The following is a 17,471-nucleotide window of genomic DNA, read 5'->3' as shown; positions in this document are numbered from 1 at the left end:
ACTGAGAAACACGTTGACATCTTCAGTACTTACTTTCCACACTGAAATTATGGAGTCCAAATTAATTTGTTTCAAACTTCTATAAAGTTGTGAAAAAAAACGTCTCAAATCAAAACCATGAAGATTGGCATGGATCAAACATCGCACCGACCTGAGATGAACTCCAAGCTGTTGGGTTTTACAGGCGAAACAGAAATTCAGGAAACCAGTAAACTCCCTTCCCCAGCACTTGTGCTCGGCCGCCTTTTCAATTTGCTTTTATTAGCGCGTATGCATATTTAATCTTACACTGTTCTTACAAGCATTCACAAATACACACACACACTCCATTCACGTGTGAGAACACCTTGTCGTTTTGTTCTTTAGAAATTAAAAAGAAAATAGTTAGAAACACTCATATTCATGTGAGTTTGGTCAGATTTAGATGGATGAGTCACTTAAACGTTGAGCCAGAGCCACTCTGTCATGTTTTAAGCAACGCCTTCTGCTTTCTGGATTAGAAACAAAGGAAATGCTCCAGCTTCTGTGTGCACACTAGTTTTGGTGAGACATTTTACGGTTTGGAGAGGCGAGATAGATACCAAAAAAAAAAAATCACATTTTATCAGACTATCCCAGGCTTAAAGAAGCTATACCTGAATTTAAATTTGTCTGGCTAAGAAAAATAGCTTTTTACAAAATGTATTATGTGTTAAGACGCAATTTGATAACAACTGACTAATTGATTACGTGATAGAGCGAGTTCAGGCTTTTTTCAGTAGGAATAAGCAGCAAACTGGGGACGACTTTTCTCTGCCAATGGCACAACAGGGTATGCTGTTATTTGAAAGTAATTGTTCAGCATAAAAGAAAATACAATTTTCCCGAGACGTAGCTATTTATGTCAAAGAAAACGAAGAGAAGTCCCCCAATAAAGCCTTGTTTTGTCCAGAGGATTGTGCTCGAGCTTGATGTGCGTTTAGTATTGTGCGTGTCGACTGAGGAGAGACAAGGAGGGTCCACAGCTGGGGGTGGAGCTTACAGTTCAAACTAAACTAGTCTCCTCACTCGCAGTTTTGTGCAGAATCAGGGATTTCTTTAATCAGAGCTAAACTCTTGAGATAAAGTAGCTAGAAAATATGTATTTTTTTTGTCAGCTCAGCCTGCATCAGCGGCACCGAATCCCTACTAATTTCCCACAAAGAACGAAAACCAACAATGTTAAACAGTCTCTCACGAGTACAGCCTAAGGCCATGAAGCGCCACCTGGATGACGGTTATAAAGATATAAAAGACTGTGCGGAAAAAAACATGTATAGACCATGACCAGCTATCCATCAGGGTTTTTTTAAAAAAGAAAACCTCAGGGTGGGTGCTTTAAGACCTGGAGGACAAGTTTGCCCACGCCAGGACTGCTCACTTGATTTTTTATTTTTTTTAAACATGATATAAGTCACGTAAGCAGTGCAGAGGCAGATTCAACGTCTTGCAGAAGGAAAATATGACCAAGTAATTTAGTTTCATGGGCCATTTCTGTAAACTGGATGACATTGAGAATAGGAACGTAAAAATGTAGCAGAGATTCTTCAGACCGAGGCCTCGTGGTGCCAAAAAAAAAAAGTCCAATTTTAACAGAAATATATTTAACTCAATAAATTATGATTAAATACAGGACAACTGCACACATTTGCAACTCATTAAACAAACTGTATTTTTGGTGAAGGCTTAAGCAGTCTTACTTTTATTTTCTGGCAATTTATAGATGCATTATTTCAGCCTGGTCTCCTGCACAACCCTTATGGGGATGTGCATAAAGCAGATATTATAGATCACATTGCAGTAATGCAGATTCTCTTGTCCTAGGTCTGACTGGGAAGTGCAAAAAAAAAAAAAAAGCTGTTGAATTGTGCTTTCTCTAATAATCTGAGGGAGGAATCAGAACCTTTAAAAAGGGACACTTTTTTACCAGCAGTCCGTCACATTAGCATACACTGATTCAACAGAGCCCTTTAGTTGGAAAACAAATACATTTCACAAAACCACAGGACTGTCGATCAAAGCATTGACCATCACATTTGACAGAAAAGATCTGTACAGACAGACAAAACTCAGCCTGTGGTCCCCCAGCAACAAACGTCAGTAGTCTTAAGCCGGATGTCCGTCTCAAGTTAGCCCATCAGGAGTCCTCTCTGCAGCAGAGACAGTTTCTCAGTAAATGCCACTCTGCTGGAGGTCGTCTAGTTTCCCCCTTTTCGTCGGGAGTTACAAGCAGTCCAGCAAACACGATTACGCAGCCCTGGGATGGAGGTCAGACGTCTCTTTCTGGCTTCTGGTGGCCACGTTTCAGAGGCTGGAAGTAAAGGAAGGAACTGTGCACGTTTGTACATCACACGTTTAAAACGGTCTTCTTAATCCCGACCTTCGCTCTACCCTGTTCTGGCACATCTCGGTGATGCTCGTCTCCGAGTCCTACCGTCACACCAGCTTGCTCCTGCCTCAGCCTTTTTCTCAGATACAGTCCCGTCCAGCAGGCTGACTGAGGAAACGTTGCGCTCACAGTCAGTCGTATGCCTTCACATTTAAGTACATATATTTTGCACAGAAACAGAATTCCTCCATTTTTTTTTTCTTCTCTCTCTTAAAATCATGACCTATATTTCATAATTTTACTAATCCAGGATATAAGTTAGCAGTGAGGAGGTTTAGGGTATTTTTATGTGTGTAGGTTTTGCTGATCCAGCAGAGGGGGAAGGAGTCTCTCAGTTGGTCTCGTAGGAGGAGAGCAGAGCTGCGTCTACAGGCTCCATGCAGGAGGGGCAGGTAAAGGACCTCATCAGCCAGTCGTCTATGCAGTCCATGTGGTAGATGTGCATGCAGGGCAGGAACCGGATGGGGTCCCCATAAACAAAGTCCATCATGCAGATGACACACCTGTGGAGGTGAACGCAGGGTCTTAGAGCAGAAAGGATTTTATTTCTTGTCCTAAACAACATTTGCAGCAGCCATCAGGCCTCATCACTGCAAAAAGGGAACTAAAAGTAAGTAAAAATATTCTTGAAATTAGTGTATTTTTCCTTGATTTGAGGAGCTAAATAAGATTATTTGCCAATGGAATGAGTATTTTTACCCCTGAAATAAGATAATTAGATTTACTGTCCTTGAAATAAGATGATGGAGATGAGTTGTTCCTATTTTAAAAAGGCAAAAATCTCATTCTATTGGCAAATAGTCTTATTTACCTGCTCTAATCAAGGAAAAATACACTGATTTTAAGAACATTTCACTTACTTTTAGTTCCCTTTTTGCAGTGCATGGATGGTGTACGGTTACACTTCGATACATGGTTTAAAAGAAAAAAATTCTTCACAGATTCCTAATTGCTGCCAGGTCTGGACTTTGTAGCTCTGGCTGTGTGTTGAGGGTCCTGGACCTGCTGGGACGTGCATTTTTCTAGCTTCAAAACAGGTTTTCTTCCAGAATTTCTCTCCCTTTAGCTCCATCTTCCTATACGCTCTGACCAACGCAGGGAACGGAGGGCTCAGAGTGATTTGTGGAGTTGAGGGGTAATAAATGATCATCATCTCATCAGATAACACCTCAATAGACACTGGACATGTCGAGCTGAAGTGCACCAGGAAAGTCCAGACTACCCAACTCTAGCTGTGGATAGTTTTATCAGAAAGCTGTATGGCTCCTGGGCGCCATCTGTGGGCCACTCACCAGATTCCACTGGAGAGTTTTATTTAACAGGATAAGGCCTTAATTCATGACGTACATTTTAGCCCCCAGGTTTTCAGCTACACGCACAGTTTTCCATTAAGTAGGGCTCACATTTGCTGTAACCCCTGCATGATTTGTGACAAACTAATGTTGTCTAACAAACCTCTGAGGTCTTCACACAACAGCGGTATTCATACCGAGACTAGATTACATTAAATGGACTGTATCTACTAATAAAGTGGCAGAGATGTTGCAAACTGAATTTTGATTGAAACACTGAACACGGGGTCCCACTCACTCTCTGATCTTCTTTTCGGAGCCATCGCGGCCCGGGTCGTAGACGCCCTTCGGGAGGTGCTGGATGAGGCCGATGCGCTGAGCGATGCGGACCTGCTCCTCTTCAGTCAGCTGGGTGGCCAGTCGAGCCTGGCTGGGGGTCGGGTGGTAGACGGGGACGTGGATCTGCTCCTGCGGACAGAGAGGCTCGTGAAAAATGCATCCAACAATCGCCTAAGGTGGAAACAGGCAGCGAAGGGAAAGATTTCCTGTAGACGCTCACGTTAACTTCAAGTTTAAATGCTAGATTAGACCCTAAAAGAAACCTCTTCACGTTTGCCAGTAAGCCCCTCCAGATTTAACTCTTTATTATGTGACCCAATTTTAATAAACCATCAGTCTGACCAGTAAACTGCGAGGAAAAATGACAGAAGCCCAGGCCATCAGGAAGCTGCATCATACATATTGTGTTCAATTCGACAATAATATATACTACGATACCGAGATTAGAGTAATATCTTTACAAAGGAAACTTGCTGAAGGCACTGATGTGTGAACTCCCAAACCAATGAAAGTACTCAGCTGGTTGCTCAAGTTTCAGAACCCAGCCCACAGCCTCGGCTGCAAGCGTGCATGTTACTATCATCTCATAAACGACTTGTGGAAGAGATGATGAAGCAAGAGGACATTCCCGTCATAACGCGAGGCTGCAAATCAGTCAGTGGGTGGTGGTGTTTCCCCAAAGCTCTACAAAAACAAGCAGCGGCCTCATCTGGCTAACTGTCAAGCTGCAATAAAGGGGAAAAAAATTGCAACAACATTCCTGATCAGGAGGATTAAAACCTTTTCTAAAGGGATCCCCGTCTTTAATCTATTTCAGTTCCATTTCTTGTGCATTGCAAAAACGAAATAAACAAAATAGTTGAATTTTCTTAAAATTAGTATATTTGTTCTTGATTTGAGCAGGCAAATAAGATGATTTGCCAATGGAATAAGATTTATGTGCTTAAAATGGGAACAACTCATCTCAATCATCTTATTTCAAGTGCAGTATATCTAATTATCTTATTTTAGGGGTAAAAATACTCATTCCATTGGCAGATCATCTTATTTACCCGCTCAAATCAAGGACAAATACATTAAGTTCAAGACAATCTGACTTATTTTTTGTTCCGTTTTTACAGTATGTAGGTCATGATTCACAGCGTCTCACCAAAGCATTCACACCCCTTGGCATTTTACACAACCTGTCAAGGTCAAAGCAACAAACTGATTTATTTTACCGACGCCGTAGATCTACAAAAACAAAAAGCACATAAAAAAAGAGACAATTATTTAAAAAAAAAAAGTTAGCTGTTAATTAAGTTAACAGAAAGCGCTCTCATAAAAACCTACGCTCGTATTCACAAAGAATCCTAAGACTAAAAGTAGCTCTTAGAAACGCCATTTTAGGAAAAAACTAAATACTAGAATTTCTCAAATTCCAGGATTTTTCTTAGAACTTTACCTCTGTAACATAAAAGTTATACATAAAGCATCTTAGGCCTTAAGAGAGCTCCTAAAGTGGAAAAATGTTAGGAGTAGTGAGGAGGACTTCTAACGTGCTATGAAGCAGGAAGATGGTGGAAACAGAGAGAGCTGATTGGCTGATCCACTCCCTAAACAGTGGAGGAAACGAACACAAACATCTTTATCATACAATTATTAATATGTCGATAAAATAAACTATCATCCCCATAGAGGGGAAATTAATTAGCTTCAGCAGCCCGATGGGTTAGCGTGTGCCTCCAAGTAATTTTATTAAGGAGAAATAAATGGCAAAAATATTGGATAATCGTGAATAAAAAAAATGGAAGAATGTACAAACAATATGGACCAGAATAATTTCAATATTATTTACAGATTGTAACATACTCTCAATAATAAACGTTTCAAAAGAATTGGAAAAAGTTGCAGAAAAATATTTACATAATGCACACTAAACTTTTATTCTAAAAAAAAAGTACAATAATAAACACTATGAACAGAGATGAGATGTAAAAGAGGTGAGAAAGTATTTACAGTTTTATACATGATTATAGCATCAACCTGGACAGAGGCGCTGCTGCTCTGTGCGGTTTGGTTTTCTCCACCTTTTTACTAAATTTTATGTCGGTCATTTTGCCAAATGTGACATTTTTTATACCAGCCGACAATCCCGGTAAAATGCTGACAGGTGAGTAATATCAAACGGATGAAGTAGTAAGACGACCAGTACGGTAGAATTTAGATCCATTTAGGTTTTTTTGTTTTATTTAAAAAGAAGCAGGCCGTTTCATCTCCATCTTTGAACAGGTCCTCTTTGTAAACTGGTTTTTATTCACTAAACTCTGTCACTTTGTGGTCTGGACGACTTCCTTCCTCTGTCCTCTCAAACAATCCTACATTCTCAGCAGTTACTTGTGGTGGCTGCTCCGCTTCCTCCTCTATACGCACTTCACAAATTTAAAGTTTTTCCCTCTTCCGTTTCGGGTTTCTAAACCCAAACGCCGCCAGTATAAAAAGTCAAATGACAAATTAAAGATCAAGAAGCCCAATTTAATGCAATGACTGTAGATATTTGGGGGGGTGATGCTTTGCACTTATTTAGTGAAATGCCTTGTTGGAGGTGAACAGCCTTTTAGGAGACAGATGTATAAACTAGCTGGGCTTTTAGCGACACAGCATTTAAACCTACCTGTCAGCAGTTTTTTTTTGTATCGGCTGAGCTTGTGTGTCGCTCCCCTGGCTTCTTTAGTGTACATAAAAGGAAAGACCCACTGACATGATGACCAGAATAAAAGCTACTAACAGGGCCTCAGAGGGGGGCAGCAGCTGCACTGGGGGTCCTCCATTGTGCTACGGTCAGCAGTTTGATTGTCAAATGTCTCTCCCATTCCCCATCTCCCAGCCAATAACTGCATAACCTGAGGGTAAAACCAGGAGGAGAAGAGTTAGAAAAGTAGATGGGGAGGTAAAGGATGGAGCTGAGAAGCAGCTTTTAGTTTCCGCTGCATCTCCCCTGATAGGATGGTTATACATCACATATCAAATTCCCCAGGGTTGAGGCTTTGCTCGTACGGAAAGCCAGGCTTTCCGTATAAGATTCTGTATAGTTTCTTCGCTAAATATCTGAACAGCTGAAACACGAAGCGTTTGCAACTTCTACCATCCAAGATCTCTGTTTGGCAACTGCGGAGTCAAAATGTCTAACTGCTTTCTTTGTATTGTGTGCGCCGGTGTCTGCAGGTCTTATTCAAACTCAAAGAAGAAAAAAAAAAAAAAAAAAAGACAACGGACGTCAGCGTAATAGCTAGTATTTGTCACGTGATAACGGGACAGGCAATACTAGGGGTGTGCAAAATAATCGTCATGACGATGCATTGCGATTCTAATTTTTGCGATCTACTGCATCGATTCTTGACGCCAAGTATCGATTATTTATAAAAAAATGAATAAATAAAATTGCATTAGTGGTTGGCGAACATCAGCCAAAAACAAGTGGAATACAACTTCATTGGTTTAAAGGACCCCTGAGGCCATGTAAACAACACTGATTATCCTTTATTTTGTTATTTTAAGTTTTATAAATCCTAAGCACTTTTTGTCAGTGTGTCCACTCCAGTAATAGTGATATTTGTTTTCATGGCAATACCTACAAAAGTGGTTTCAATAAATACAGCTATGTATGAATTCAGTTGCTTTCAGTTATGTATCAATTGAAGACACTATCCAGATCGTACACATCCAGTCAGCCACTGGTAATGGCTGTATTTGTTTCTAACAGTGTTCAGTGAAAATATCACAATGCATAGCGATACATCGCAATAATTCAAGTATCGTGATGCATCGTGATAGAATCGGATCGTGGCATGTGAATCGTGATTCGAATCGTGACTTCTTTGGCAATACCTAACCCTAGGCAATACCGTTGCAATTCAATACACGGAACGAATGGAGTTATTAACCTAGGATCATAACGTGAAGCTCTTTTTTTTTGCATGTAGGCCCAAAAGGTCTATTTTGGTCTCATCTGACCCAAACACCTTCTTTCACATTTGATGTGTCCCCTCCATGACTCGTGTTAAACTGAAGTGGACTATATCTGGCATTTCTCTCGTCATTCCACCATTGCAGGACTAATACCATCGACAGAACCAGATTCTCCCACCTGAGTTGTGGTCCTAGCAGCTCCTCCCAAGGGTTTCTTGGCTAAATCTGTGAATAATACAGTCCCTGCATGGCCTTTCAGTTTAGCAGGCAGCCATGTCTTAGGCTCATAGTTGTGACACGTCTAAAATAAATGTGACTATTGCGTAAGAGTGCAATATTTTTTGCCAGCCGTAAGGGAAGTAAGGCAAACGGGTATTTTATAGAGATTCACTATACATGGGGTAAAATATTTCAAGCTTTTATTTCTTGTACTTTTAATGATTGTGGCTTAAAAAAGGTAAAGAAAACCCAAAATTAAGTGTCTCAGAAAATTTGATTATCACAGACCATTAAAAAAAAAGGATGTTTTAAGCCCACGTGTCGGGCTTCAGAGCAGTATGTCCATTTTTCTGTTGGTTGGGCCTCTTGCATGAATTACTGCATCAATGCTTGGTGGCATAGAGACGATCAGCCTGTGGCGCTGCGTAGCTCTGATGGAAGCCCAGGTTGCTTTGATAGCTGCCTTCAGGTCATCTGCCTTGTTGGATCTGGTGTCTCTCATCTTCCTCTGGACAACAGCTCATAGTTTTCAGGTCAGGGGAGTTTGCTGGCCAATCAGGAACAGGAACACTACGGTCAGTGAAGCAGCTTTTGGTACCTTTGGCAGTGAGGGCAGGTGTCAAGTCCTGCTGTAAAATAAAATCAGCATCTTCTCCATACAGCTTTGTCTGCAGAGGGAAGCATTTAGTGCTCCAAAACCTCCTGGTAGACGGCTGCACTGACTGTGGACCTCAGAAAACCCAGTGGACCAGAACCAGCAGACATGGCACCTCAAACCATCACTGACTAAACGTCACGCTGGACTTCAACCATCGTGGATTCCAGACTCTGGGACCTTGATTTCCAAACAGGCACACTTTACTTTGATCTGGAAAGAGGACTTTAGGACCACTGAGCACCAGTCCAGTTCCTTTTCTCTTTAGACGCCTCTGGTATTCGTCTGTGTGGCTGCTCTTCAGGCACTGACTCCAGCCTCAGTTCACTCCGTCTGAAGCTCAACATTCTTGCTTGGATTTCACTCGACAATCCTCTGAAGGCTGCGGTTCTCCCTGACACTGGTGCACCTTTTCCTGCCACACTTCTTCCTTCCACTCAGTTTTCTGTTAATACGCGTGGATCCAGAACTGTGAACAACCAGCTCCTTCAGCACTGATCTTCAGGGTCCTCCCCTCCTTGTGAAGGGTGTTGATGACCGTCTTCTGGGCGTCTGTCCAGTCAGCAGTCTTCCCCAGGATCGTGTCGCCTACCGACCCAGAGTGAGACGTTTAAAGGCTCAGGAAGACTTTGCTGCTGTTTTGAGTTGATTAGCTGATCAGGAAGTGACACCATTAGTTTATGCAAATAAGTGCAAATAATGTTGCACTTTTACACAACATCCTAATTTGTTTAAATGCACCAGTATATTTGTCAGTTTTTCCTGAGATTGGGAATGGACAAGCTGTGAAATGTTTTGCAACGCAGTGCTGCCACAGGAAATGACACGCGCTTGTTTAAGCCATGGTTCTGTTGTGGTTTCCATTTTGGCTCTCTAAATATTTCTGCAGAAAACAAACCGTCTTGTGTGGGGGGGAACAAATGGGCCGTTAGTTACTCATCCAATAATTATCAGAAACAGCATATTTCTGGCTTGCCTCGACAAGTGGGGAACGTTACAAGATTTTTGAGCAATTTTGTGCTTTAGCGATTCCAGCTTCCACCTTTTAGACTCTCTCTGAAACCACAAATCCAGTTCAACCTTGACAGCCATTTAGGTACAAATCTAAAGCAATTTTTACTTCCTTGTCAGTCTGACTAAAGGAAACTTTCAACAAGAAACCATCTAATTTTTAGAAGAGTACACATGTACTCTGACAGATAATCCAAAAATGATGCATTTATGGGCACCAAGTTAAGCGTTTGTTTTGAAAAATCCTCTGGCGCGTGTTTTTGAACATGCAACCAACTCCGTGCCCCGCTGAGGTCAATGTAAACATGGACGAAGGAGAACCGCTTCAGCCTTTACCAAGAAGCCAATCTGAGCTGCTCTTCCTGTTGCTCTCTTGACTGATATGAACCCACCAGGGACAAACACTCATGCATTTTAACGGCACATTAAATAGGACACCAGTAGATAGCTCAGAGAACTGCTTTCAGCCACTCAGCCGTCATCTTTCCAACCACGTACTGTACATCCTAATCCAAAGACAGGCTGTTTTTTGTTTTTTAGATTACAACCCTTAAATCTGAAAAACGTACGATAAGCAGCCCCAGAGTACAACTTTTCTTTTATCGTGACTAGACTAGACCAGCGGTGGAAAAAAAACAAAAAACTAAAAAAAAAAAGTTTAAGAAGTACTTTAAAAACCTAATTTTACATTTGTATATCTGTTGAAAAAGGTTCAACACAACACACCATCTATTGCACTGGAGACTTAACCTTAAGTAATAGTTGATAGCTCTGGAAACTAACTAAATACTCTAAAATTCGTCACATCCGAATTGTTTATTTGATGACAATAAGCGGCGTTAGCCGGGCTGTTCGTCTTGGTCTCTCTATTGATTTATGCCTCATAATTATAATAGTTTAGCAAAGAAATTACTGCAGGTTTTTCCTTAGAAAAGAACACACCCACCATAAAACAACAAGGACGACTAGCCGTCTCTGAGCTCACCCTGGTCTCTCACAAACAGCGAGTCAAACTGTACGTTTCGACTATAGCGCTACAAATAAAACCAGAAGTGTCTGAAGGGTTCTGTCAGAAACGACGACAGCAGACGAACTCAGTGAAACCCCCCCCTGCTGCTGGTCGATGATGCGCCATGATTTAAATTTGATATCTCACCGTCTTCCTCCAGTCGGACATTACTTCTAGCCTCGTTCACAAATGTTAAGTTCTGGGACCGGCTGGTGACACAAACGAGACGTCATCACCAGATTCACGGTCTCGACCCGCGAGGCCGGCTCGCCATCCTTTGGCAGCACACAGACGCTCGAGGTTGGGCGTGTCAGGGCGGCAGTCTGGAGCTCACGCAGCGGCTTGCTGTCACGCCAGACTACAAGACATGGACATCATCACTGAGACTCGAGTCCCAGAAAACAACACCAGAGTCCAGGTCTTTGTGACTTAAATGGCTGCACTCTGAACTCGAGTCAACGTTTGAGGATTAAACGTCATTTTGTGGTTTATGTTGTTTTAGTTGAAATGTGTGAAATCCAATTACTTAAAATAGCCGCTTCAGTGAGCTAATATGTTGCGATTTAAGTTCTCTTTATCAGTTTTGTAGTTTAATTTAGTATATTATTAGACCTTTACATTTGGCTGTAAAAATAGAAAAAAATACTAAACTCCTGAGACTGAAGTGTTGCATCATAAATCTTGCAGGTCTAAATATGCAGGAGTTTAATTTTTGTTCCCTGGGACCGATTTTTCCCTTAATCCACTCGTTTCCAGAAATAGATGAACCACTTTGGTGCCTTTTATTTCTTGGTGTAAAAATTAGCTTAGTTTAAATATGACAATCCTCATTTCTCCAGAACATGTAGGGGAAAAAAGGGGTTGAGACGAGAGCCATCCACCATAAGCTGCTCTACCACGCCAGTGATGCTTCCAACATAAAGTCAGATCATTCGTTTCCTCTGACATGTAAACTAGGGACTATAGTTTCTTATAACCCGAGAGATCCCCAGATGTCACGGGTTGTATGTTGCCTGATAAATGAGTTTTCTCTAATTCTGGGAAAACTTTATAACCCTAAATTCACAGAGGAGGGTTGTCACGAATCGCGATACTAAAATTTCAAAATCAATACAAGTACCAAGAAAAATACTTGATAACCAATTAAAAAGGCACACGGTTATTTCTGGTTAAGTGAAAAAATATAGTTACAAGAAAAAAAACACTTTTTAATGAAGAAAAAAATTAAAAAAAAAAAAAAAAATCAAGAAGTTGGGGAGAATTTGGCCCTCGGTAAGAGAAACATGTTATTTAAAGTGTCACTTCCCTGTTTGACAAAATAGTAATCAATATAATTACTATAACTGTGCTATGGATTTATGTACATTCAAATTAGTCATATAATTAAATTAATTATTCATAAAGTACTCTAAACATCCAAATGACGAGAAATAAGCACATAAAACAACAGGCAAAAAGGATTGCAGAATACAAGATACTTCAGTTAAAGAATGTGTTAGGGAACATTAAAAGCCTTTCTGAACAAAAGCATCTTTAATTTTCTCTTTAAAAAGCCCCAAAGGTCCAAAGAAAGCTGGTTCCAGAGTGTGGGCGCCTCCACCAAAAAGGCGGGTCACTGGATGAGCTGAAGGACCTGCCACGCACACAAACACTTTAAGGTTCAAATAAATAAGGAGCTGGGAGATTTAAAAATTAACGGTAAGAGTTTAATATACATTTATTCCACAACAACAACAGGCCAGTCTAATCTATGAGTCTTAACAGAGGGGGGTTTAGACTGACAGGCGTCATTAGGCTGTCCGTGTCGCCAGTATTTAAACTGCTAGCATTAATAAAAATAAATTAATAAACAAACTGCTAGCGTTAGCTTACGTTGTCCGTGAGGTTTACTACTCCACCGCTGCAGATTCAGCGGAAATACTGACATTATTAAGATGCTCCCAAACGTCTGCGTCGTAACGTTAGCTTGCAGCTTATAGCTCGACATCATTTTTTTTTCTGAACGTCTGCCTCGTGGGGAAAGTTCGTCTTCGCAACACTTTTGTGTTCGCCTTGTCGGCTAAAGAGGGTTGCATATGTCATCTTCTGGACATAGTTAAAAGGTGAACGGGTCATTTAGTAGCTTTGTCGCAAATTAGCATCTTTGAATAATATATAAATTTTTGAAGATCGATTAGGCATCCATTATTTCGACAACCCTATAACCAAGACAACGCTTTTGGTTTTCCTCATCCGTTTTTGGGACACTTTCCAACACAGACTAAAAGCTTTTCCATTCAATTACCTCGAAGGAGGAAGGCATCTTTACACCTGATATCTCAGAAACTGCTGAAAGCACAAAACCATTCCACACAGCTAAATAAGACCATGAACCAAAGAAATAATACCCAGTGCACTCAGAGTCAAGTCAAGCATTATTTTGTGTGATTTCTGGCAGTCATTTTTACACCATATCTGGCACAAAGCTCATTTGATGTCAAAATCAAAAAGGCACAGTGAAGACGCGCCCCCGAAATATCATTTCAAATAGACCATAAGGGAAAATAATGTCCATTGTTCACCACATACAACACTTCTTAAATGCGTTAAGCTAAATATAAAGCAATGAAAAACAGGGGTGGGGCAGGTTTCTCAGGCTAGGTTCAGACTGTGATGGTGCTGAGTCACCAGGAAAAAAAGCTGGCAGATTTGATCGAGTTGTTTCTAAGTGGATTTTAACGGAGTAGGTAAACCTCTTATGAAACGCTATCAGTTTAACCAGACCAGCGAACCCTAAACAGACTTATCCCACAGAACAGAAAGATCGGGTAAGAAGGCTCACATAAAAACTGCACAACTCCTGTGTTTCTTATGTCACCCCCCCCCCTCAGACCACAGCTGACTGACCTAATTACACAGTGGGAGTGACGTCCCAGGACAACGAGGACACGCCAGATAACAAGCACTCTCTGCTAAAATGGAGAAAGTCTGCATTGTTTTCACAGACATGGAACAACAAAGACTCAAAATGTGAAGTTAATGCTTAATATGACTTGAAATGTTTCACCTGTTGACTATATGACATGTTTTTTAATTTCCTTTGCAACAACAATATACCCGTCTTACTGTACATATGTAACACCATGGTCAGTTTTAGGATTGTTTTGTAACCTATTGCCTAAAATCTGAGCACTAAAGAATGGCTCAAATGAAGAAGTCATCCAAAACATACTTAAAATAATCTATGCCTGTGCAAACTGAGAATTTGCACAGGCATACGTGGGATATTTTTAACCATTTGTCTTTTATTTTCTGAACATCTTTAAAAATGTGTTAAAACTGTTTTATTCCTTAACCTATGTGAGAATTACTGCAACTTTAAGTATCCAGCAGTTATTCATTACAACTGGATTTTCAAATAGTGCAATAAAAGTTTAAATTATATATATACTACAGTTACTAAGTCTAAATTAACGATTTATAGCCCATATGCTCTTGCATTGATGAAACTATTAAATGTTACAGTAAATACTGTAGCATTCCCTGGGATATGTTTTTGGAAATTCATTCGTACAATATAGTTTATTTGAGCAAAAACAGGAGAGAATAAAAAGGATAATAGGAAACGGCATAATCCACACGCTAATTTGGTTATGACATCATGAGTGCAACTTTATATATATATAAAAAAAAATTATGACATGATAGAGAACTAGTTTAAGTTGGAGTTGTGAAATTGGTTCAAAATGTTTAGGTGGTGAACTATGATCATGAATCGGTTTATTTTAACCTGACTGAACCGAGCTAACAACCAGTTCTGGTCAGGATAACCTTTGCTATGCTGACTATGAGAAACGTGTACACCCCACATGCCAGATTGTGTTGAAGCACAAATCCAGATAAGCAAAGCAAAAAAAAAAAAAAAAACAAATGGGAGAACGTCTTAAATAACTAGATGGTCTCCATTGTTCATAGACGGTACCTGGAACCACCCTTCCTAGAGCGGCCCAAACTGAGTTATCAGGGAAAAGGGGGCATTGGTCCTGAAGATCGATCAATAATCCAACGATCCCTTAGTTAGAGCCCCGCCAGTTCCTCTGTTTGGTAGGAAACGGCTCCTTTTCACACACGTCATTTTATAATTTCAGTGTTTTTTAATGCTTGTGTTATTAGCCAATGTAGTTTCAGACATTTCTATTTTACTGAGAATGATTTAAGTCCGCAGCCGCTAACGTAGATGTTCATAAACAACCTTGACCTGACATGACTTCTTTTAGTCCCAACATTGTATTTGAGAGACCACGCTTTAAAAAAAAAAAAAAAAACAACAACACTTATCTTAAACCCACTGATAAGACCCGGCTCGGCCTGCTAAGGAGCAAAAGCTCTCTGCCTGCCGGTGCCTTAAATACCATCACACACATCCTAACATGGAGCAAGACAATAGCATGATCAACAACAAAAACACATTGACAGGAACGACTTGGCCTAAAGGCGTAAGCATGACCTAAGTCAGGAAATGAAGTCAGCAGGCAAACAAAGGTGGTGCCTGCAGGTTGTCAGGCAAATCAAAAAGTTGAGCAACTTCAGCCTAGAAACTCAAGCTTTTATAAAAACAATATTGAAAAGAGGACGGCTGTCAATTGTAGCATCATTAAAACTGCATATGGCTCATATGGTTGTCTTTAGTGCCTCCTTTTGTAAATGAATGCAAAGGGAACTATTGCTCCGTTAGAATTACGCGCAGGCAGAGGAAGGACCTTGGGATGTAGGGCAGAGGATTAGTTTCAGCGCGGTGAAGCGACGGGGTCAGCGGCCGATGTTCGGTCTGTAAACAGCTGATCCGGCTCCGCGCATTGTTTGCTCTGATAAAGACGGCCATCGGCTGCTTTACAGGCGGGTCTGACCAACCAGCGCAAACACGGGAGCTGGGCCAGCCACCATAGAGTTCAGCATTTAAATCAAGAGTTTAAGGTTAAAAAAACACCAGAGGGCTTCGGTCTGCTCTAAACTTACCTGGTAGGGGGGCGGCGGCTCCTGGTCCAGGTCAGCGCCGTCTCCATAGCTGGCCCGGTCCGACTGGGATTCATGTAGCAGAGAAATATCATCCGAGGTCGGAGACTTCAGACAGTTTCCCATCTCCTTCCCCTTCAGTCAAACTGGATCTCCCACCCTCCTCCCTGCCTGTCTGTCTGTCTGTGTCGGCGGATTTCAGATGCGTCAACGCGACGTCCCCATCCACGGCTGACAAATATCCTCTCCCAGACGACGGGAGGGCTGCCGGGCTTAACGACAACAACAAAACATCCCTCAGCTAGCAGCTAGCCGCACAAAAAGCTAGCCCCGCTAACGCCAGCCTCGACTCCCTAGCAGGATATTTAAATGCAAAATTGACACAATTAAAAGCGTCGACAGGTGTTTTGTGTCTCGCTAAACCAGCCAGGACGGCAAAACATCCAAGTCCGTCTGTCCAAGAGAAAGACGAAGGTGTGTTTTGCCTGCCTGGAAGCTGTCTGGCTCTGAGGGGACTTTCCAGTTTGAGAGCAGCTGCTGAACAACGACAAAGGTGGTGACGTAAGCTAGGCGCCGCCCCTTTAAAGAATGAACTACCACTTAAATTCACGAGGGCCTTGGCAACAGCCAATCAGCTTGTTGGCCACATTTCCTTATCTCGAAAACGTAAACACAGGGCTTTAATCTCCAGATGAGTCGTTTTCATGATCGTATGTGATGGCCGGTTCTCAAATTGTGTCTTTAAGACACATCTTTAAAAAAATAAAATAAAATAAACGTGTCTTTAAGACAACTTCACGGTAGATCTAAATAGTTTAAAGCGTTTTCTCATCCCAGACTGTAGGCAAATTCGTTAATCGTCTTTGCAGACCAAAACATTAATCATACGTTTTCTTAAAATATAAGATTTATTGTGAGCACGTTTAATACTTAGGGGTTAGGAGCATTTTTTACAATCTTTGGCAGAACTGTTGGCACCCTTACAAACCTAACATTTAAAATGATATGCATTTTAAACATTTTTTTTTTTTACTATCAGAATGCCAAATAATTTTGAATTGGTAATTGACAGCTTTGTTTCTCTAGGGTATGATGCAACAGAGGCCATTTATTTTAGCCACTGGCTACAAGGCTGGAAAAGGAAGACCCATGTTTATTTTGGCCACCTGCACTGAACACAGTGATAAAGGAGGTGAGAATAAATCTCCCAGGCTCATTATTAGATTATCGCAATCAGGACTCAGGCCAACCTGTTGTTAGGGAGTAATAACCGAAAACAAACCTTTTCTGCAATCACATACGTAAATGTAAATTCACTCATTGCTATTAGGAACTGTGTTCTTTAGTCAGATGAGACTAAGAATAAGATTGTTCTGCAATTAACCCCTTGGTTGCCCTCTGGTGTAAAACAGAATATGTGGAAAAAGCAACCACTCCCATAAGGACAGTGAAGGATCCATTATATTGTGGGATTTATTTCTCTTCCAGATATCTAATAATAAGAATAATAATAAGAATAAGAATACATTTATTTATACTACACTTTGTATCAAAATATCTCAAGGTACTACAGGTAAAAAAGAAAAAAAAGCATAAAAA

At 40.9% G+C, this 17,471-nt stretch overlaps 1 protein-coding gene across 1 annotated transcript; it reads right to left on the bottom strand.

Annotated features, from left to right (window-relative positions):
- Window positions 1-241: 241 nt before the first annotated feature.
- Window positions 242-16,428, bottom strand: rnf11b (ring finger protein 11b). Its single transcript, XM_012877896.3, has 3 exons — window positions 15,876-16,428; window positions 3,998-4,167; window positions 242-2,910 (listed from the first exon to the last, which is right to left on the bottom strand). The coding sequence occupies exons 1-3, from the start codon at window positions 15,996-15,998 to the stop codon at window positions 2,739-2,741; spliced, it is 465 nt and encodes a 154-aa protein (XP_012733350.1). The 5' UTR covers window positions 15,999-16,428; the 3' UTR covers window positions 242-2,738.
- Between the last annotated feature and the right edge of the window lie 1,043 nt (window positions 16,429-17,471).

Source organism: Fundulus heteroclitus, chromosome 9 (genome assembly GCF_011125445.2).
Source record: "Fundulus heteroclitus isolate FHET01 chromosome 9, MU-UCD_Fhet_4.1, whole genome shotgun sequence".
NCBI classification, from domain to species: Eukaryota; Metazoa; Chordata; class Actinopteri; order Cyprinodontiformes; family Fundulidae; genus Fundulus; species Fundulus heteroclitus.
Note: the sequence above shows the minus strand (reverse complement) of the source record. Positions and strands in the feature narration are given on the sequence as shown.